At 40.8% G+C, this 15,260-nt stretch overlaps 1 protein-coding gene across 1 annotated transcript in view; it reads left to right on the forward strand.

The window, feature by feature from the left end:
- Positions 1–15,260, forward strand: part of LOC122542901 (transmembrane protein 87A-like) — a 76,622-nt gene that overhangs the window by 2,533 nt on the left and 58,829 nt on the right. Inside the window, exons 2-6 of the mRNA XM_043681036.1 lie at positions 694–760; positions 1,404–1,495; positions 4,885–5,004; positions 11,756–11,806; positions 12,287–12,346. Of these exons, the coding sequence (XP_043536971.1) occupies positions 694–760; positions 1,404–1,495; positions 4,885–5,004; positions 11,756–11,806; positions 12,287–12,346 (390 nt within the window). The remainder of the gene's footprint in view (positions 1–693; positions 761–1,403; positions 1,496–4,884; positions 5,005–11,755; positions 11,807–12,286; positions 12,347–15,260) is intronic.

Raw genomic sequence — 15,260 nt, forward strand, 5'->3', positions numbered from 1 at the left:
CACCCCACTCCGGCCTATCACCCTCACCTTGACCTCTTTCCACCTATCGCATTTCCAACGCCCCTCCCCCAAGTCCCTCCTCCCTACCTTTTATCTTAGCCTGCTGGACACATTTTCAGCAATCCTGAAGAAGGACTTATGCCCGAAATGTCGATTCTCCTGCTCCTTGGATGCTGCCTGACCTGCTGCGCTTTTCCAGCAACACACTTTCAGCTCTGATCTCCAGCATCTGCAGCCCTCACTTTCTCCTAGGAGATCCTGCCGGATAGCTAAATCAGTATTGACTTTGTGACTTGGAGGTGCTAGTGTTGGACTGGGGTGGACAAAGTTAAAAATCACAAAACACCAGGTTGTAGTCCAACAGGATTATTTGGAAACACTAGCTTTGGGAGTGCCACCCCTTCACAACCACCTTTTGCTTTACATCATCATGATGCACTATTGAAGAGCCTGGTAATGGGGTTGGGGTGATACCTGTCTCCTGTTTTTGCTGTGGTGGCCATGTTAATGAATAATTTGAAGGATCAGAATTCAATCTCATAGTAACAGTTTATGAATTGTACCACAGTACCTTTAAAACCTAAAATGAAAACCAACTTTTTCCAGTAAAAATGGCCATGAAGCTAATGTGATAAGCCAAATGGCTTTCTCCTTTATATTGCTTGATGACTCAATTGTTTTGTCTCTTTCCAGAATCAAACTAAGACTCATTATCTACTGAGGAAGACATTGTTTAACAGCTCTTCCATTACCCTGAAATGTGAGTAGCTGTATTTCTAGCCTGATCAGTGGTGAATGGGCTTGCTTTTGGGAATAGAATTATGTTGGGTTTGATTTGGATGTCCCTGGTACTGCAATTTGCCGAGCTGTAAAGAGTGATGTCGAATCTTACTCCTGTACCTTTAGGTTCCACTTTTCTATTGAGGGTGTTGTGAGGAGAAGGAAATGCAATTGGCTGCTTCCCACAGTACAGAGGGAATGGTGACTTATGTTGACCTCTATTGTACCTCCAATCATGCATTTGCAAAGGGAAAACTGCCGTCTGACCAGAAAATGATGCAAGCCCATCTGTAGCGTAAGGGGTGAATTACTTTCTTTCAGGAGTTGGGTGCGGTTAATTAATCACATTCTGGAAACATTTTTGAAAACAATTCCACAAATAATCTTAAGAGCTCACTTCCATGTCTTGACATTGAACATGAATCCGAAGCACCTTCTCCCTGTGGATTTATTGTGACTGCTTGATGTCCTGAAACAATGTTAAGCCAATCCTCAAGATGCAAGAGTGTTTTGCCATCTGGGAAGATGGGTTGGGAGAGTCAGGGAAGGGGTGGATGTGTTAAGTTCAGACCCATGATTTTTTCCTGGGGGCACATGACGATTAACGTTCTCTTATCTTTCAGGGACTCAAGAGAATTGTGTGTCTGAAGTAACCCTGGACGTCACATGGTATTTGAGAAGTTTTCATTGTTTTGATGAATATTCTACAGTGAAAGTAAGTGATGTTTGCTCCGGATATCACTGATTTCTAAAAAGTAGTGATTAAAACTGTGGATTGAATAGTGAATTTAAACTGGAAAATGCTGGAAAGGATGCATTTACATCTTGAACTACCACATTGTAGGGACCCAGGTCTACCTTAGGAATCTATTCTCTTCCATACATCACTTAATCTGTTCCTCTTCAGCAGTTGTGGATTAAGACCAAATGTGATTTACAATATTGCAAAATTTGTGGAAGATGATTACTTCTGGAAGTGGATTCTTAAATGTAGTGTTTTATTTGTTGATCGGATGTGGGTGCCACTGGCTGGAGCAGCATTTATTGCCCATCCCTAATTTCCCTTGAAGTGGTGGTGTGCTGCCGCCTTGAAGCACTCTGGACCTTGCGGTGCAGATAGACCCACGATACTATTAGGGAGTTGATTCTAGTATTTTTGACCCAGTAACACTGAAGAAATGGCAAAGTAAATCTCAGTCAGGATGGTAACTGGCTCGGAGGGGAACTTCAGGTGCTGGTTGTTCTATAGTATCTGTCCTTGTTTGTCAGGGGTAGAGGTTGCAAATTTGGAAGGTGTTATTGAAGGAGCTAGGGTAAGTTGCTGCTGTGTGTTTTGTAGATGTTGTCCATTGCTACTGTGTGTCAGTGGAAACAGGCATGAATTTTGATGTTTATAGATATGGTGCTAATCAAGTTCACTGCTTTGTCCTGGATGGTGTTGAACGTTTGAGTGTTGTTGCAGTTGCACTCATCAGGGCAAGCAGAGAGTATGCCATTACACTCTTGACTTGTGTTGTGGTTGGGTGGACATGCTTTGGGGTGTCAGATAATTTCTAATCACCATTTACATTGCTGGTCTATTTTCATTTTGGTGGTAATATGATTAAACATCTGGGAATAATAATTGGATTTTCTTGTTTGAGAGAGTCATTGCCTGGTACTTACTTGTGTGGCCTGAATGTTTCTTGCTACTGATCAGGTCAGATGTGTAAGTTGCTTGACTGTTTCAACAGCTAAGGAGCTGTAAATGGTCTTAAACATTATATGATTCATCGGTGACCATTCCACTTCTGCTCTTATGCTGGAAGGATAATGAACAAGCTGAAGGTAGGGACAAATTACTGCAGATGCTGGAATTGTTACTGAAAACAACAAATGCTGGAGATCATGGTAGTCAAGACAGCATCCATGGAGAGAGGGCAAGCTAACATCTTGATGACTCTTCAGAGCTGAAGTGAAGTTTGGAGGGGACAGCATTTATTATCTGGAGCAGTTTGGCCAAGGACACTAAGGCAGTTTTCTATAGAGCAGAGAAAGTTGAGAGGGCACCTGATTAAAGCCCATAGGATTATGAAGGGCATGGACAGGATGGATAGAAAGCAACTGTTCACCTTTATTTTAAGGGTCAATCACAAGGGGCACACTTTTAAAATGAAAGTCAGGATGTTATGAGGTCATATAAAGAAAACATTTTTCACCCAGGGTGATGGGATCCGGAATGAACCGCCTGGGAGGGTATTTGCGAGAGGTAACCTCTCAATCCTTGAGAGGTACTTGGATGAGCACTTGAAGTGCCATAACATTCAAGACTTTGAGCCTAGTATGGCAAGTGGGACTATTGTGGCGAGTGTATTTTTGGCGAACAGACTCAATGGGCTAAAGGCCGTCTTCTGTACTATCTGATTCTATAATTCTACTGCCTGAGGAGTTCCTACAAAGATGTTCTGGGATTGAGATGATTGACCTTCAATAACCACAACCATCTTTTTGTCCAAGATATGATTCCAACGAGCAGAGAACTTTCCTCATAGTACCAGTTAACCAGTTTTGCTGGAGCTGTTGATGCCACATTCAGTCAGTTGCTGCCTTGATGTCAGGGACAGTCACTGTCTCAGCTTTGGAGTTTTTTATCCATGTTTGAACCAATTGTAATTAGGTTCAGGAGTGAACAGGTTATTGCCAAACGAATGTTGCTTGCCCTCTATTACTCTTTAGTGCTTAATTATTTTGGACTTGTGCTCCTGTACAACACTGTGTTATTTTAGTCTGATGTACTGTACTATTTGAGGTATTACCTTTTAGATGTGACATCACAGTTTTATGTTTGAGATCCAGTTTGCAGTGTTTCTGAGAAGAGCAAGGGAGCCATAGCCAACGTGTATCTCTTGAACAACCTGTTTCAGAAGAAAGTCTGGTCATTCTGCTATTTGTTGGAACCTGTTTTGCACAAAATGGCTTCCGCAACTCCTCCACATAGAGCAGTGATTACAGTGAAGGCTTTCATTGACTATAGCATTCCTAATGTTGGGGAAGATGCTGCGAGTTACTGTCCACTCCCTGCCTGAATTGAATAACCTGCATTATTTTCTCAATGTATATTTATTTATTCTAATGAAATAATAGCCAATATAATTTTAAACTAATCATGGGCTAAGCTACTAAGCAAGATTTTTGAGGGAAGATAGTGGGTTTAATTACAGCAAAAAAGATACGAATACTGCTCTCGAGAACTAGTGATTTAAAATAACTGCAACATTTTAGTAGTCTTGACTGATGCTAACCATTACCTATTTGGCAGATAAATCATATTTATCTGGAAGCAGCTACAAGTGGTATTATATGGGTAGTAGCTGTGACTTTATTCAAATTAAATTTTTCAGCATCATTTTTTTGTGTTAAATAGATGCATTTTGTCATGAGTGGCCAATACTTTGGTGTTCCTTTCGTACAGAGTAACACTTCTTTGTGGTAGAAAGGCTACATTGCTGAATTCATAGCTTAGATGTTTTTATCCAACCTGTCCAGATGTGGCCCTTGGAGCAGGTGGGACTTGAATCCCCAGGACATCTGACTCAGAGGTAGGACCACTACCATCACAAGTGTGCCAATTCGTGGTTGAGGGAATAGAAGGATAATACTTTTCAGCTGTTATTCTTTATAAGCAAAGAATTAGGCAGAGATGCACAGAAATGACTGATCTGCCAAAGTTCTGCAGTAAAGCACTCTCCTTCTGCAACAACAGAAGAGCTGAAAAGTGGAGGAAGTGGTTAGATCATTCTCCCCATCTTTTTGCACCCTTCCATGCTCACCCTTTGAGAAGATCATCTACCTGGGATCATAGCTTGTGGAATGGCTGGGACGAATATTATGGAGGGTAGACCATGTAACATGAAATTGCCAAGGACTTTTGTATGGAGCTGAGCTGTGAACTGCTAAAGCACTCGGGTATAATTACATATTGCACTGAGTTACAGGTGGTTGTAATTTGTTGTAAGTGGTAGCTTTACTATAAACAGCTATGTACATCCTTTACCCCAAAGTGCCTTTTTGTATAACATTCTCGATGTGCATCATTTCCTGTAATAATTTATGTTTCACCTATAGGATGATACCACAGCGAATTATTTCGGTTCTACCACAGAACAGCACAAAGATGGAAGTGGTTATTACATACAACATCGGTACAAACCGTTCAAATGTGAAAAAAACACCATTAGTAGAGAGGTAGGTAGCTTTTCATTCAAAATGTGGACGAGGTGCTAAAATATGAGCCTTGGATTATTGTCAAATGCTGAATAAGTATAGTCCCATAATGCTTACCCTTCTGATTAACCATTTATGACTTTAACTTGGTCAGTAATCTTGTTAAGACAAATGTGATTCTGTGATCAAGTAATGAACTGAGTGAGGATTGTCACGTGAATGTGCAAAGTATTTTTCTGGTGCGCTTTGGCTCAATTTATATCAAAGGATGATTACAGAACAGCTTGAATACAGAAAAAGTTGATTCTGCCTGTCTGCAGGAGCAACATGGCTAGTCCCACTGCCCCATGCCCTTGACCTCAAATCTTTTCTCCTCAGGTGCTTATCCAATTCCCTTTTGTAAACCACAACTGAGTAAATTACCTTCAGGTAACTGTCCGGCCTACTTTTAGCAAATAGAGCTTTCAGACATGGGAGCAGAAGTGTCCATTCAGCTCATAGAGTCTGCTGTGCATTGAGATCATGGTTAATCTGGTAATCCATAACTGTTTTTCTGTCTATACATCTAAATCATAATTCACTCACTGATCAGCCTGATCATCTCAGTCCTAAATATTCTTAACAGAAGCTCAACAGCCCTCTGTGGTAAGGAATTCCAGATTCACTATTTGAGATATGAAATTTCTCCTTGTGTAATGTCAATCCAATGCTCCCAGATTGTGCCCGGTGGTCTGAGACACACACACACACCCACACCCACCACACCCACCAATCCGATCAAGATCCGTAAGACTCGTTTTTGTTTCAATAAGGTCTCCTCTCATTCATCTAAATCCAAAGAGTCCAGACTCACCCCCTCCTAATAAAATTTCCTCGTACCTGTTATCAACCTCGTGAACATTCTCTGGACTGCTTCCAGTGCCAGTATATCTTTTAAACCTTGATGAGCCTAGTGAATCCAATGCTGGTATATTCTCCATTACATAAAAGGACCAAACCTTCACAGAATTCCAGATGTGGTCTGACTAGGGCCTTGCACAGTTGTAACAAAATTTCCCCATTTTTATGCTCCATGCCCTTGGAAATTGAAGCCACCAGTCTATTTGCCTCTCCTGTTTTCCGCTAAACTTCAATGCTAGATTTTTGATTCATGCTTAAGGAGTCCCAAATCCCTCTCTGCTACAGCTTTCTGTGGTCTTTCTCTGTTTTAGTTGTATTCCACTTCTCTGTTCCTCCTGCCAAAATACATGATAAATTCTGTTAAATTTATTAGATAAGATTGCTCCTTCATGCAACTTTGACTCTCCTAAATTACAGCATTTAGGAATTCATAATATGCCACTAAGTTCTTTAACATAAACTCTAACATTTTACCAATCTTTTTCTTTAAGAAGCTCTTACTGTTTACTCACTAGTTTCCCCTCATAGCTTATGTTTTTCATCTTCTTTTTGAATATCTTCTGTTTGTTTAGAAAATGTTCCCAATCCTCTGGTTTACCAGTGATCTTTGCCATATTTTTTCCTTTCATTTTAACACTATCCCTAACTTCCTCAGTTAACCATAATTGCTTTTCCCTTTCCAGAAATCTCCCTTCCTCACTGGGATATATCTGTGAGCCATGAACCATTTTCTTCAATGTTGTCCATTGTTCTTAAAACGTCTTTTCTGCTAAAAATATTTCCCAGTCTACTTCAATCAAACCTGCCCTCATCCCTGTATAATTACCTTCGTTTAAGTTTAGCACCATTGTTTCTGACTCCAATTTGTCACTCTCAGACTGAATGTTACATTCTACCAAGTTGTGCTTCCTGTTTCCTGCGGGATCTTTTACTTCGACGTCACTTCTTAAATCTGCCTCATTACACATCACCAGATCCAAAACAACCTGACCCCAGTTAGATCTACAGCATTTTTTTTCCCAGGAAGCAGTTCTGAATACACTGAATTTTTATTTCATGGCTATCTCTGCCAATTTGATTTTCACATTCTCCGTGTAGATGAAAGTGACTCATGATTAATCTACTGCCATTTTTACATGTCCTCATTAAAGAATCACAGAATCCCTACATTACGGAGGCTCATCGAGTCCACACGGACCCTCTGAAGAGCAGCCCACCCAGGACAACTCCATCCCTGTAACCCTGCATTCACCTAGAATGCACATCCCTGGACACCAGTGGCAATTTGCCATGGCCAATCCACCTAATCACACCTTTTGACTGTGGGAGGATACCACAACATCCAGCGGAATCCTAGGCAGACATGGGGATAAAGTGCAAATTCCATATAGATAGTTACCCAAGGCTGGAATCAAACCCAGGTGCCTTGTGCTGTGAGGCAGCAGTGCTAATTACTGAGCCACCATGCCATGCCAAAGATGCAGGGTAAGTGGGTTGGTCATGGTAAAGGAATAGGGTGGGAGTCTGGTTGGATTCAGAGATACAGGGTGGAGGGTTGGTGCAGGCCTAATGGGCCGACGGTGTCTTTCCGCACTGTCGGGATGCTATGATTCTAATAAAGCTATTTCCCTACTGTCCCACTTTGAGTGTCAATTACCAAAATTGCTGCCTTGCACTGGTGCCCTATTATTCCTTTGCTTTGAAAGCTTACATTACTCTCACCAAACCACCACCCGTGCCTGCCCCTGCCACACAGCACCTTAGTGCAATTGACCTTACCCTATTTTCCTTTTGTTCTTGGATTACTTTTGTCCTTTATGTAAATGCACTGATGACCAAATTCCACCCCAATTTCATTTACAAATTTGCTGATGATACCACCGTTATAGGTCAGATATAAAACAACAACAAAACAATACAGGAAAGCGATTGAGTTCTTCAGAGGCATGGCGTTAAGACAACAATCTCTCCATCAATGGCAGCAAAACAAAGGGGCTGGTCATTGCCTTAAGAAGTGGCGTAGAGGGCACTCCCCCCAACGCCCTTCTGTATCAATAATGCTGAGGTGGCGATGGTCAAGAGCATCAACTTCCTGGGAGTGCTGATCACCAACCGTCTATCCTGGTCCACCCACATCGACGCAACGATCAAGAAACACAACTGCATCTCTACTTCCTCAGGAAGCTAAGGAAATTTGGCATGACCACAAAGGCACAACACTTTTTATAGATGCATCGTAGAAAGCATCTTACCTGGATACATCACAGCATGGTATGGCAACTGCTCTTCCCAAGACCACATGAAGCTACAGAGAGTGGTGAACACAGCCCATTCAATCAAGTAAACCAACCTTCCATCCATACTTCCTGCAAACTCAGGAAAGCAGCCAACATTATCAAAGACCCCTGCCACCCTGATTCTCTTCCAACCTCTTCCATTGGCAGAACATAAAGAAGTTTGAATATATAAAAGTACGAACAGATTCAAAAACAATCTTCCCTGCTGTTATCAAACCTTTGAATGGACCTCTCAAATATTAATTCTGATCTCTCTCTCTCTGCACCTTCGCTATGGCTGTAACACTTCATTCTGCACTGTTTTGCTATCCTGAAACACTTTGTATGTTATGAACTACCTGTCAAGCGCACACAACAACACTTTTCACTGTGCCTAGATACATGTGACAACAATCAAACAATCAATAATTCAATTTGATACAATCGCTAACATCAAACATTCTCTCTGTGATTCCACCAGGCCAGTTTTCTCTGAAATTAAAGACCTGCAGTGGTGGAATCTGCCTGACTTGTGTCGAAAACCTCTTCCCATCCCGTGTCCCCGTTCCTATCCTCACCCAAGTGTCAGACTAAATCTTTGATCCGCAGTTCAGTCAGTATGGCCTTTATGCTGGCAGTGATCAACACAGTCGATTCTCACTATATCGAGTGGAAACCCTGTCACAGGAAATATTGTGCTGTCATTCTTGCTCTCCTTTCAGAAATGTTTCAGTAATAACTGAGAATGCTTGGGGGTGCGGTATCAATCTGTAACCTCAACTCAGCCAGTTTATTCATCAGGCTGCTTTTAGAGTCTTAAAGCATGGAACCAGAGCCTGCAGTCCAACCAGAACCTGCAGTCCAACCAGAACCTGCAGTCCAACCAGTCCGTGGCGACCATAATCCCAAATTAAACTAATGCTACCTGCTTGTTCCCTGTGCCATGTCCCTTCAAAAATATCTTATTCATGTACTTACCTAAATGTTTTTTAAACTTTGTAACTGTACCCACCCACTTTCTCTGGAAGTTCATTCAACATATGAGCCACTTACTGTGGGGAAAAGAAATTGCCCCTCATGTCTTTTTTTAAATCTTCCTCCTTTCGCCTTCAAGATATGCTCCCTTGTCTTGAAATCCCCAGCCCTAGGGAATTGGCACCTGCAATTCACCTTATCCATGCCCCTCGTGATTTTATAAACCCCTATAAGGTCACCTCTCAACCTCCTACGCTCCAGTAAAAGAAGTCCCAGCCTATCCAGCCTCCCCTTCTAACTCAAATCCTCCATTCCTGGCAACATCCTGGTAAGTCTCCTCTGAACCCTCTCCAGCTTGATAATATCATTCCTATGTAAAGGGAGACCAGAACTGGATGCAGTACTGTAGAAAATGGTTCACTGATGCCCTGTACAATCTCAATATAATGTCCCAAATCCTGTACTCAAAAGGTCTGAGCAACGAAAGCAAGCATGCTAAATGCCTTCTTAACCACCCTACCTATATATGATGCAAACTTCAAAGAATTATGTACCTCAACTCCTAGATCTCTGTTCCACAGCACTACCCAAGGCCCTACTTTGAATTGTCCAAGTCCTGCTCGTTTGTTTTACCGAAATGCAATACCTCACATTTATCCAAATTAAACTCCATCTTCAGCCAATTGACCCAATTGATCAAGATCTCTTTGTAATCTTATATAATGTTCTTCACTGTCTACTATCCCACCAATCTTGGTGTCATTTGCAAATTTACTAACCATGCTTTTTATATTCTCCTCCAAATTCTCTAAATATTGACAAACAAAAGTGGACCCAGCACCAATCGCTGAGGAACATTGCTAGTTACAGGCTTCCAGTCTGAAAAACAACCCTCTATCGTCACTCTGTCACTTGCCATTTTGTATCCAGTTGGCAAGCTCCCTGTGAATCTCATGTAATCTAACTTCACTAATTACTCTACTTTGTGGGGCCTTGCCAAAGGCTTCATTAAACTCCAAATAAACATTGTTTACTGCTCAACCCTTATCAATCATCTTGGTTACTTCCTCAAAAATAACTAAAAATATACTGTTCAGAAATAACCGTACATGGGTCCCAAGATAGAAGAGAAACAAATCAGAAGGTTATGATTAAGTAATGAGGAGAAAGTAAGGACTGCAGATGCTGGAGATCAGAGCTGGAAATGTGTTGCTGGAAAAGCGCAGCAGGTCAGGCAGCATCCAGGGAACAGGAGAATCGACGTTTCGGGCATAAGCCCTTCTTCAGGAAGTGATTAAGTAATGTCAAGCTTGGTTCTAAAAGACCACAAGAGAATGGACAACAGAGAGAGATAATCTCCCTGGTGAATGATGAATTATGATAGTTCTGTTGCATTTGATTTCAATAAAGAAAAAGTACAATGTCAACAAGTTTGGATGTATCATCACGGATAGTTTCCTCTGGGTGTTCCGGTTTCCCCCCTCAGTCCAAAGATATGCAGGTTAGGTGAATTGACCAAGCTACGTTGCTCGTAGTGTTCAGGGGTTTGTAGGTTAGGTGCATTAGTCAGGGTAAATGTAGAGTAATAGGGTAGGGGGATAGGTCTGGGTGGGATACTCTTCGGAGGATCAGTGTGGACCTGTTTCCACACTGCAGGGATTCTATAAATTCTATCACATGATATCCCGCCTTCAAATACGAAGTGTGTCAGATAAACTTTCTTCCTGTTTCATGAAATACATAAGTTTGTTTTAATTCACTAATAATTTTTTTTCTTGGGTTCCTTGAAACAAAACCTAGGATATAAATTGTCAATTCCTGAAGATTGAGATACCTGGAAGGATTGGCAACCCATGGTTTGCGTGAAATGGTCTGTTTTCCTTGGTGTCTAACTCCTTTGGGTTTGTCATCCAAACCTGATTTCCATCCATTTAAGTCCGTGCCATTCCAGTGTGATATCACTGCATGTTGATTCTGTGTTCCATGTGCACATTGTGAACATGCCAGCTTGTACCCTTATTAGGAAATGATTTTTGAAGGAATTATTTCTATCTGCTATCCCTGCAGGAAAATATGAAGAGAGTTCTCTTAAAAAGGCTATGTTTCATTTTTAGCAATTTAATACTTGAAGTTTCTAAAATTAGCACTGACGCTTAGAAAAGATCACAGGTCAGCAATGATCATCCCAGCATTTGTTAGTAATCGGATGGCGTGCTGGGTCAGACAGATGGATTCTTTAAAACACAGTTAATGAAAATCTGTTGAGTAGAACCTGAAGGCTGATTTTTCCTTCCTTGCGGTGGTGGGCGTGCAGGACAGGAAACTAGTGTCAACTTGTTGACACCAGTGAGGTTTCCTTTATATTTCCTAAGCAACCTGTTCAGAGATGTTATTATAGCCCTCTGTAGAAGGTAGAACTTGAACCTGTGTCTCCTGGCTCAATACCTCTGCACCAAAAGAGCCCTCAGTGAAGTTTCCTTTGATTTTTATCCTCCAAAGTGCTATCACACAAATGACAAATCTACTTTGAAGCACCTTGGGATATTTATTATTTTAAAGGAGCTCTACAAATGCAAATTGTCTTCTGCATCTGAGTACCTAATATCTGAATTCTTTTTCAGCTGCAAGTAAAAGTTTTTGACCAACCAAAGCCATTGCTGAACAGAACTTTGGTAAGCAGCAGTTTATGTAAAGGTTAAAAGTTCGCCATTTCTCAATCCCATGATTGGTAGGGTCATATGTTTAATCTCTCATAACTTTTATTGTATCAGTTCTTTTGTGAAGCTGTAGGGCAATATTAATCCATCAGTGGCAGTCTGTCTCGTTTAACAGAATGGTATTGCCTGGATGGTTCAGTGAGCTGAATCCAGTGAGTTACTGGATCTGTACTGAGTTACTTAGAGACAGCAGATATACCAGTGTTAAGCCTACATCATTGGCCTGGCCACCCGAATGTCGATGCATTGATGCGAATTATCAAATTCCTATTGTTCAACTGGCGATGTCAGAACAGTCCAGGGATCAAATCGAGAGACTTCCTAGTTTACGCAATTCAGCTTCTTGCTGCCTGAATCAACTGTGAAATTTGTATTGTACAACGTGGCTTGTATCTTGAAACTCTTCTAAACTTTGATTTAACTGAAACTTCACAGAGCATTGTGCCTGAACGCATTCCCAAACCAGTCGCCAAAAGAAGTACAGAGGGCAAGAAGGTAAGACTTGGGCATAATATATATGATGGAGGGGGGGGAAGGAGATTATCCAGAGGTATTTTTATAATGAGTTTTGAAACATGTGTAGAGTAGCAATTTAGAGAAGGGTGATCAGATGGAAGTGACGGTCATTCAGTAAAATCTTTAGAAAATTGGATAGCACATCTGGAACTTTACAGTCTGTAATATTTATTGGTCAGGCCCTACATTAGTATTAGAAAAGATACTCCTGAAGTTATTTCTTTGCACTCTTTACTGTTAACCCTCCTCTCCTGAAAGTGCTGATTCATATAGGGTATAGTTGCACTGGGCATGATACAGTACCTTAACTAAATACCTGTGTTCATTTGTGAGGCTAGATAGTGAGTATTACAGACCTTTCTCTTTGACTCAAGCATGTTAGCTTCACCCAGTAAAGTCTGTTTCAAGGTTGGCATGACTCTTTGGTGAGGTCAGGTAACTTGGCCCAGACTAATTATCTTTATCAGCTAGCCCATTGGAGTGAGCACTCTTATTTGTATGGAAGTGTCAATCTGACAAAGTGTGTCTCAGAACGGATTAGAGAATTTTAGATATGTGACTACCAATTTGTGAAGCTCCAAGATATTAACAGCCATATGTTTCTGCTGTTGACAATGCCATGTATTTTATCATAAACCATTTTTTGTGTAGCTGAGGAGGAGTACTTCAAAGACTTGCTCAGAGTTTAGTTTTTTTTTAAAAGACCAATTTTGTCAGTATCCCTTAATATCATATTTCATACGTTATGAAGATGGATCTTAATGAAGATGGATTGGCACTGCTCAGTTCAACTCCTGTTTGGCTCTGTTTTATTACCCTGCAGTGATTTTTCAGCTGATGTCATGTAATGTGATGATTTCCTGAGAGGTGTGATTAATAATGAGATGAGGTGTGTTGAAACAATTCAAACATACTGAAATGTGTTTTATCCTGTCCATACACAGTAACTCATGTGGCAACAACCCTCCCTGGAAAATTGTGTTTGGGAGTCACAAGTTCTCAATATAGTTGACTATTTTAAATTAATTTTCAGGTAGTTTATTTAGATGCTACAGTTTAGATCTGATACATTAGCTTAATATACTGGCGAAGTACATGATTCTCGATAGTTGAAAGTAGCTATCTGATAACAAAGGGTGTACGATAAAGTGTGTTTTATGATGGCAGCGTTCTGCTCTGCTGCCCAAGTGTGGGGAAACGACATCTTACTCCATCTTTCCTGGTTCATCTTCCACCTGTAGAAGGTAACTGCTTGATGAGGACTGCCTCTGTTTGAGTGCTCATTAATATAGTTTGCTTTTAGGGGTAGGTAGTTTACCCGATGTCAACTGTTTGCATCTTACAAACGAATACAGGATAAGTATTCTTGGGTGCAGCACTCCACCCTCAAGCCTGTTTGCCTGTCACTAAGACCTTGAGGTTAGAATTTTGGTTGACTTCATACAGAGGGTTATTTCTTATCCCTTTCCAAATACAGAACAAGCTCGGTTATCTGCACATCAATTATCTGAATTTTGAATTATCCAAACAAGATCTCAAGGTCCTGTAAATACTTCCTTTGTTGACGATTAGATCAGTTATCCAAGCAATCAGTTATCCGAGCAAAATGCTCCCTACCTGTCTCATTTGGATAATCGAGGTTCTGTACTTGCAGAGATAAAAGAGGACAGTTGATACTGAAAGATTCGCTATCAGTTCAAGAAAACTCCAACTTCAACCTTTGTGACTATTATCTCTATCTTATCTTGGTCCCTGACTGCTTGCTTATGCTTTTCCAGAAAGAGAGCTTGTACTGCGCCAACTACTTCAATAAGGGATCTGTGGTAATCTGTGCAGAGAATGTCTGCTGACTCGCTCAAAATACCCTCCGTATGTAAATGCAATATGTGCAGATTATCCCTTCCAATACTGTCAGTGATGTCATTCCAGCCCATTCATATATTTATTGGGCTTATTTGGATGCTGCCTTGTTCAGTTTTAATGGCGGAGCATTTCACAAAGTGTGCATGCGCAAAACTGACCATGTATGCAGTGTGAACCTTTTCAGGGGTGTCAGGAGATGCAGCCTTCCATGATATGTTGTTAAGGAGCTCTAACCTCTTTTCCAGCTTCAGATCCAAGCTTGGCAGGAATTTGTTATTTCTGATGTGAATCCTTGTCTAAATCTTGTTTATACTGGAATGAATGTCACCATCTCTTCCTTCTGCCTCGTAACTTTAAGAAAGATTCTCTAAATGTTACTGCTGACAGGCCAATTGGGAATCTATAAGACAAGCTTTGTTTGACCAAGCTTCACCTTTGCTGACTCTGGCTTCAATCTGCCTTTAAAGTGATTGCAAATTATAATTTGCATTCTGGCACTGCGCTGGAAGTGTAAATGTGCTGTTTACATTATCTTCATAAACGTTTCGAAGAAATGACTGCTTTAGTTCTTGCTGCCCTGGGCTTGAGAGATATGATTTGATGTAGCATATTTACATATCAATTAGGATGTGATTTACTGAGAAACGACAGTTGACCAGCTTTAAATCACCTGATGAAGGAGCGTCGCTCCGAAAGCTAGTGTGCTTCCAATTAAACCTGTTGGACTATAACCTGGTGTTTTGTGATTTTTAACTTTGTACACCCCAGTCCAACACCGGCATCTCCAAATCATGAGCTTTTAAATTTAGTCATCTTAAATTTTGGAGAGTATCCAAATGTCAGTGGAGAAAATGTGATGAAATTGTTCCGTGCATTTGTGTCTCCCCTTATTTCAGGAGGTGGATATGAGCTTGGCAAATGTCTTATGAATTTGCTATCTGATTCTAACTGGTGATTTCTATGATTTTTAAATACATTTGTGTATTTATGATTATTTACTGAATGAAGTTTGCATATTGACTATTCTCTA

This window comes from Chiloscyllium plagiosum, chromosome 41 (assembly GCF_004010195.1).
Source record: "Chiloscyllium plagiosum isolate BGI_BamShark_2017 chromosome 41, ASM401019v2, whole genome shotgun sequence".
In the NCBI taxonomy this organism is placed as follows: Eukaryota; Metazoa; Chordata; class Chondrichthyes; order Orectolobiformes; family Hemiscylliidae; genus Chiloscyllium; species Chiloscyllium plagiosum.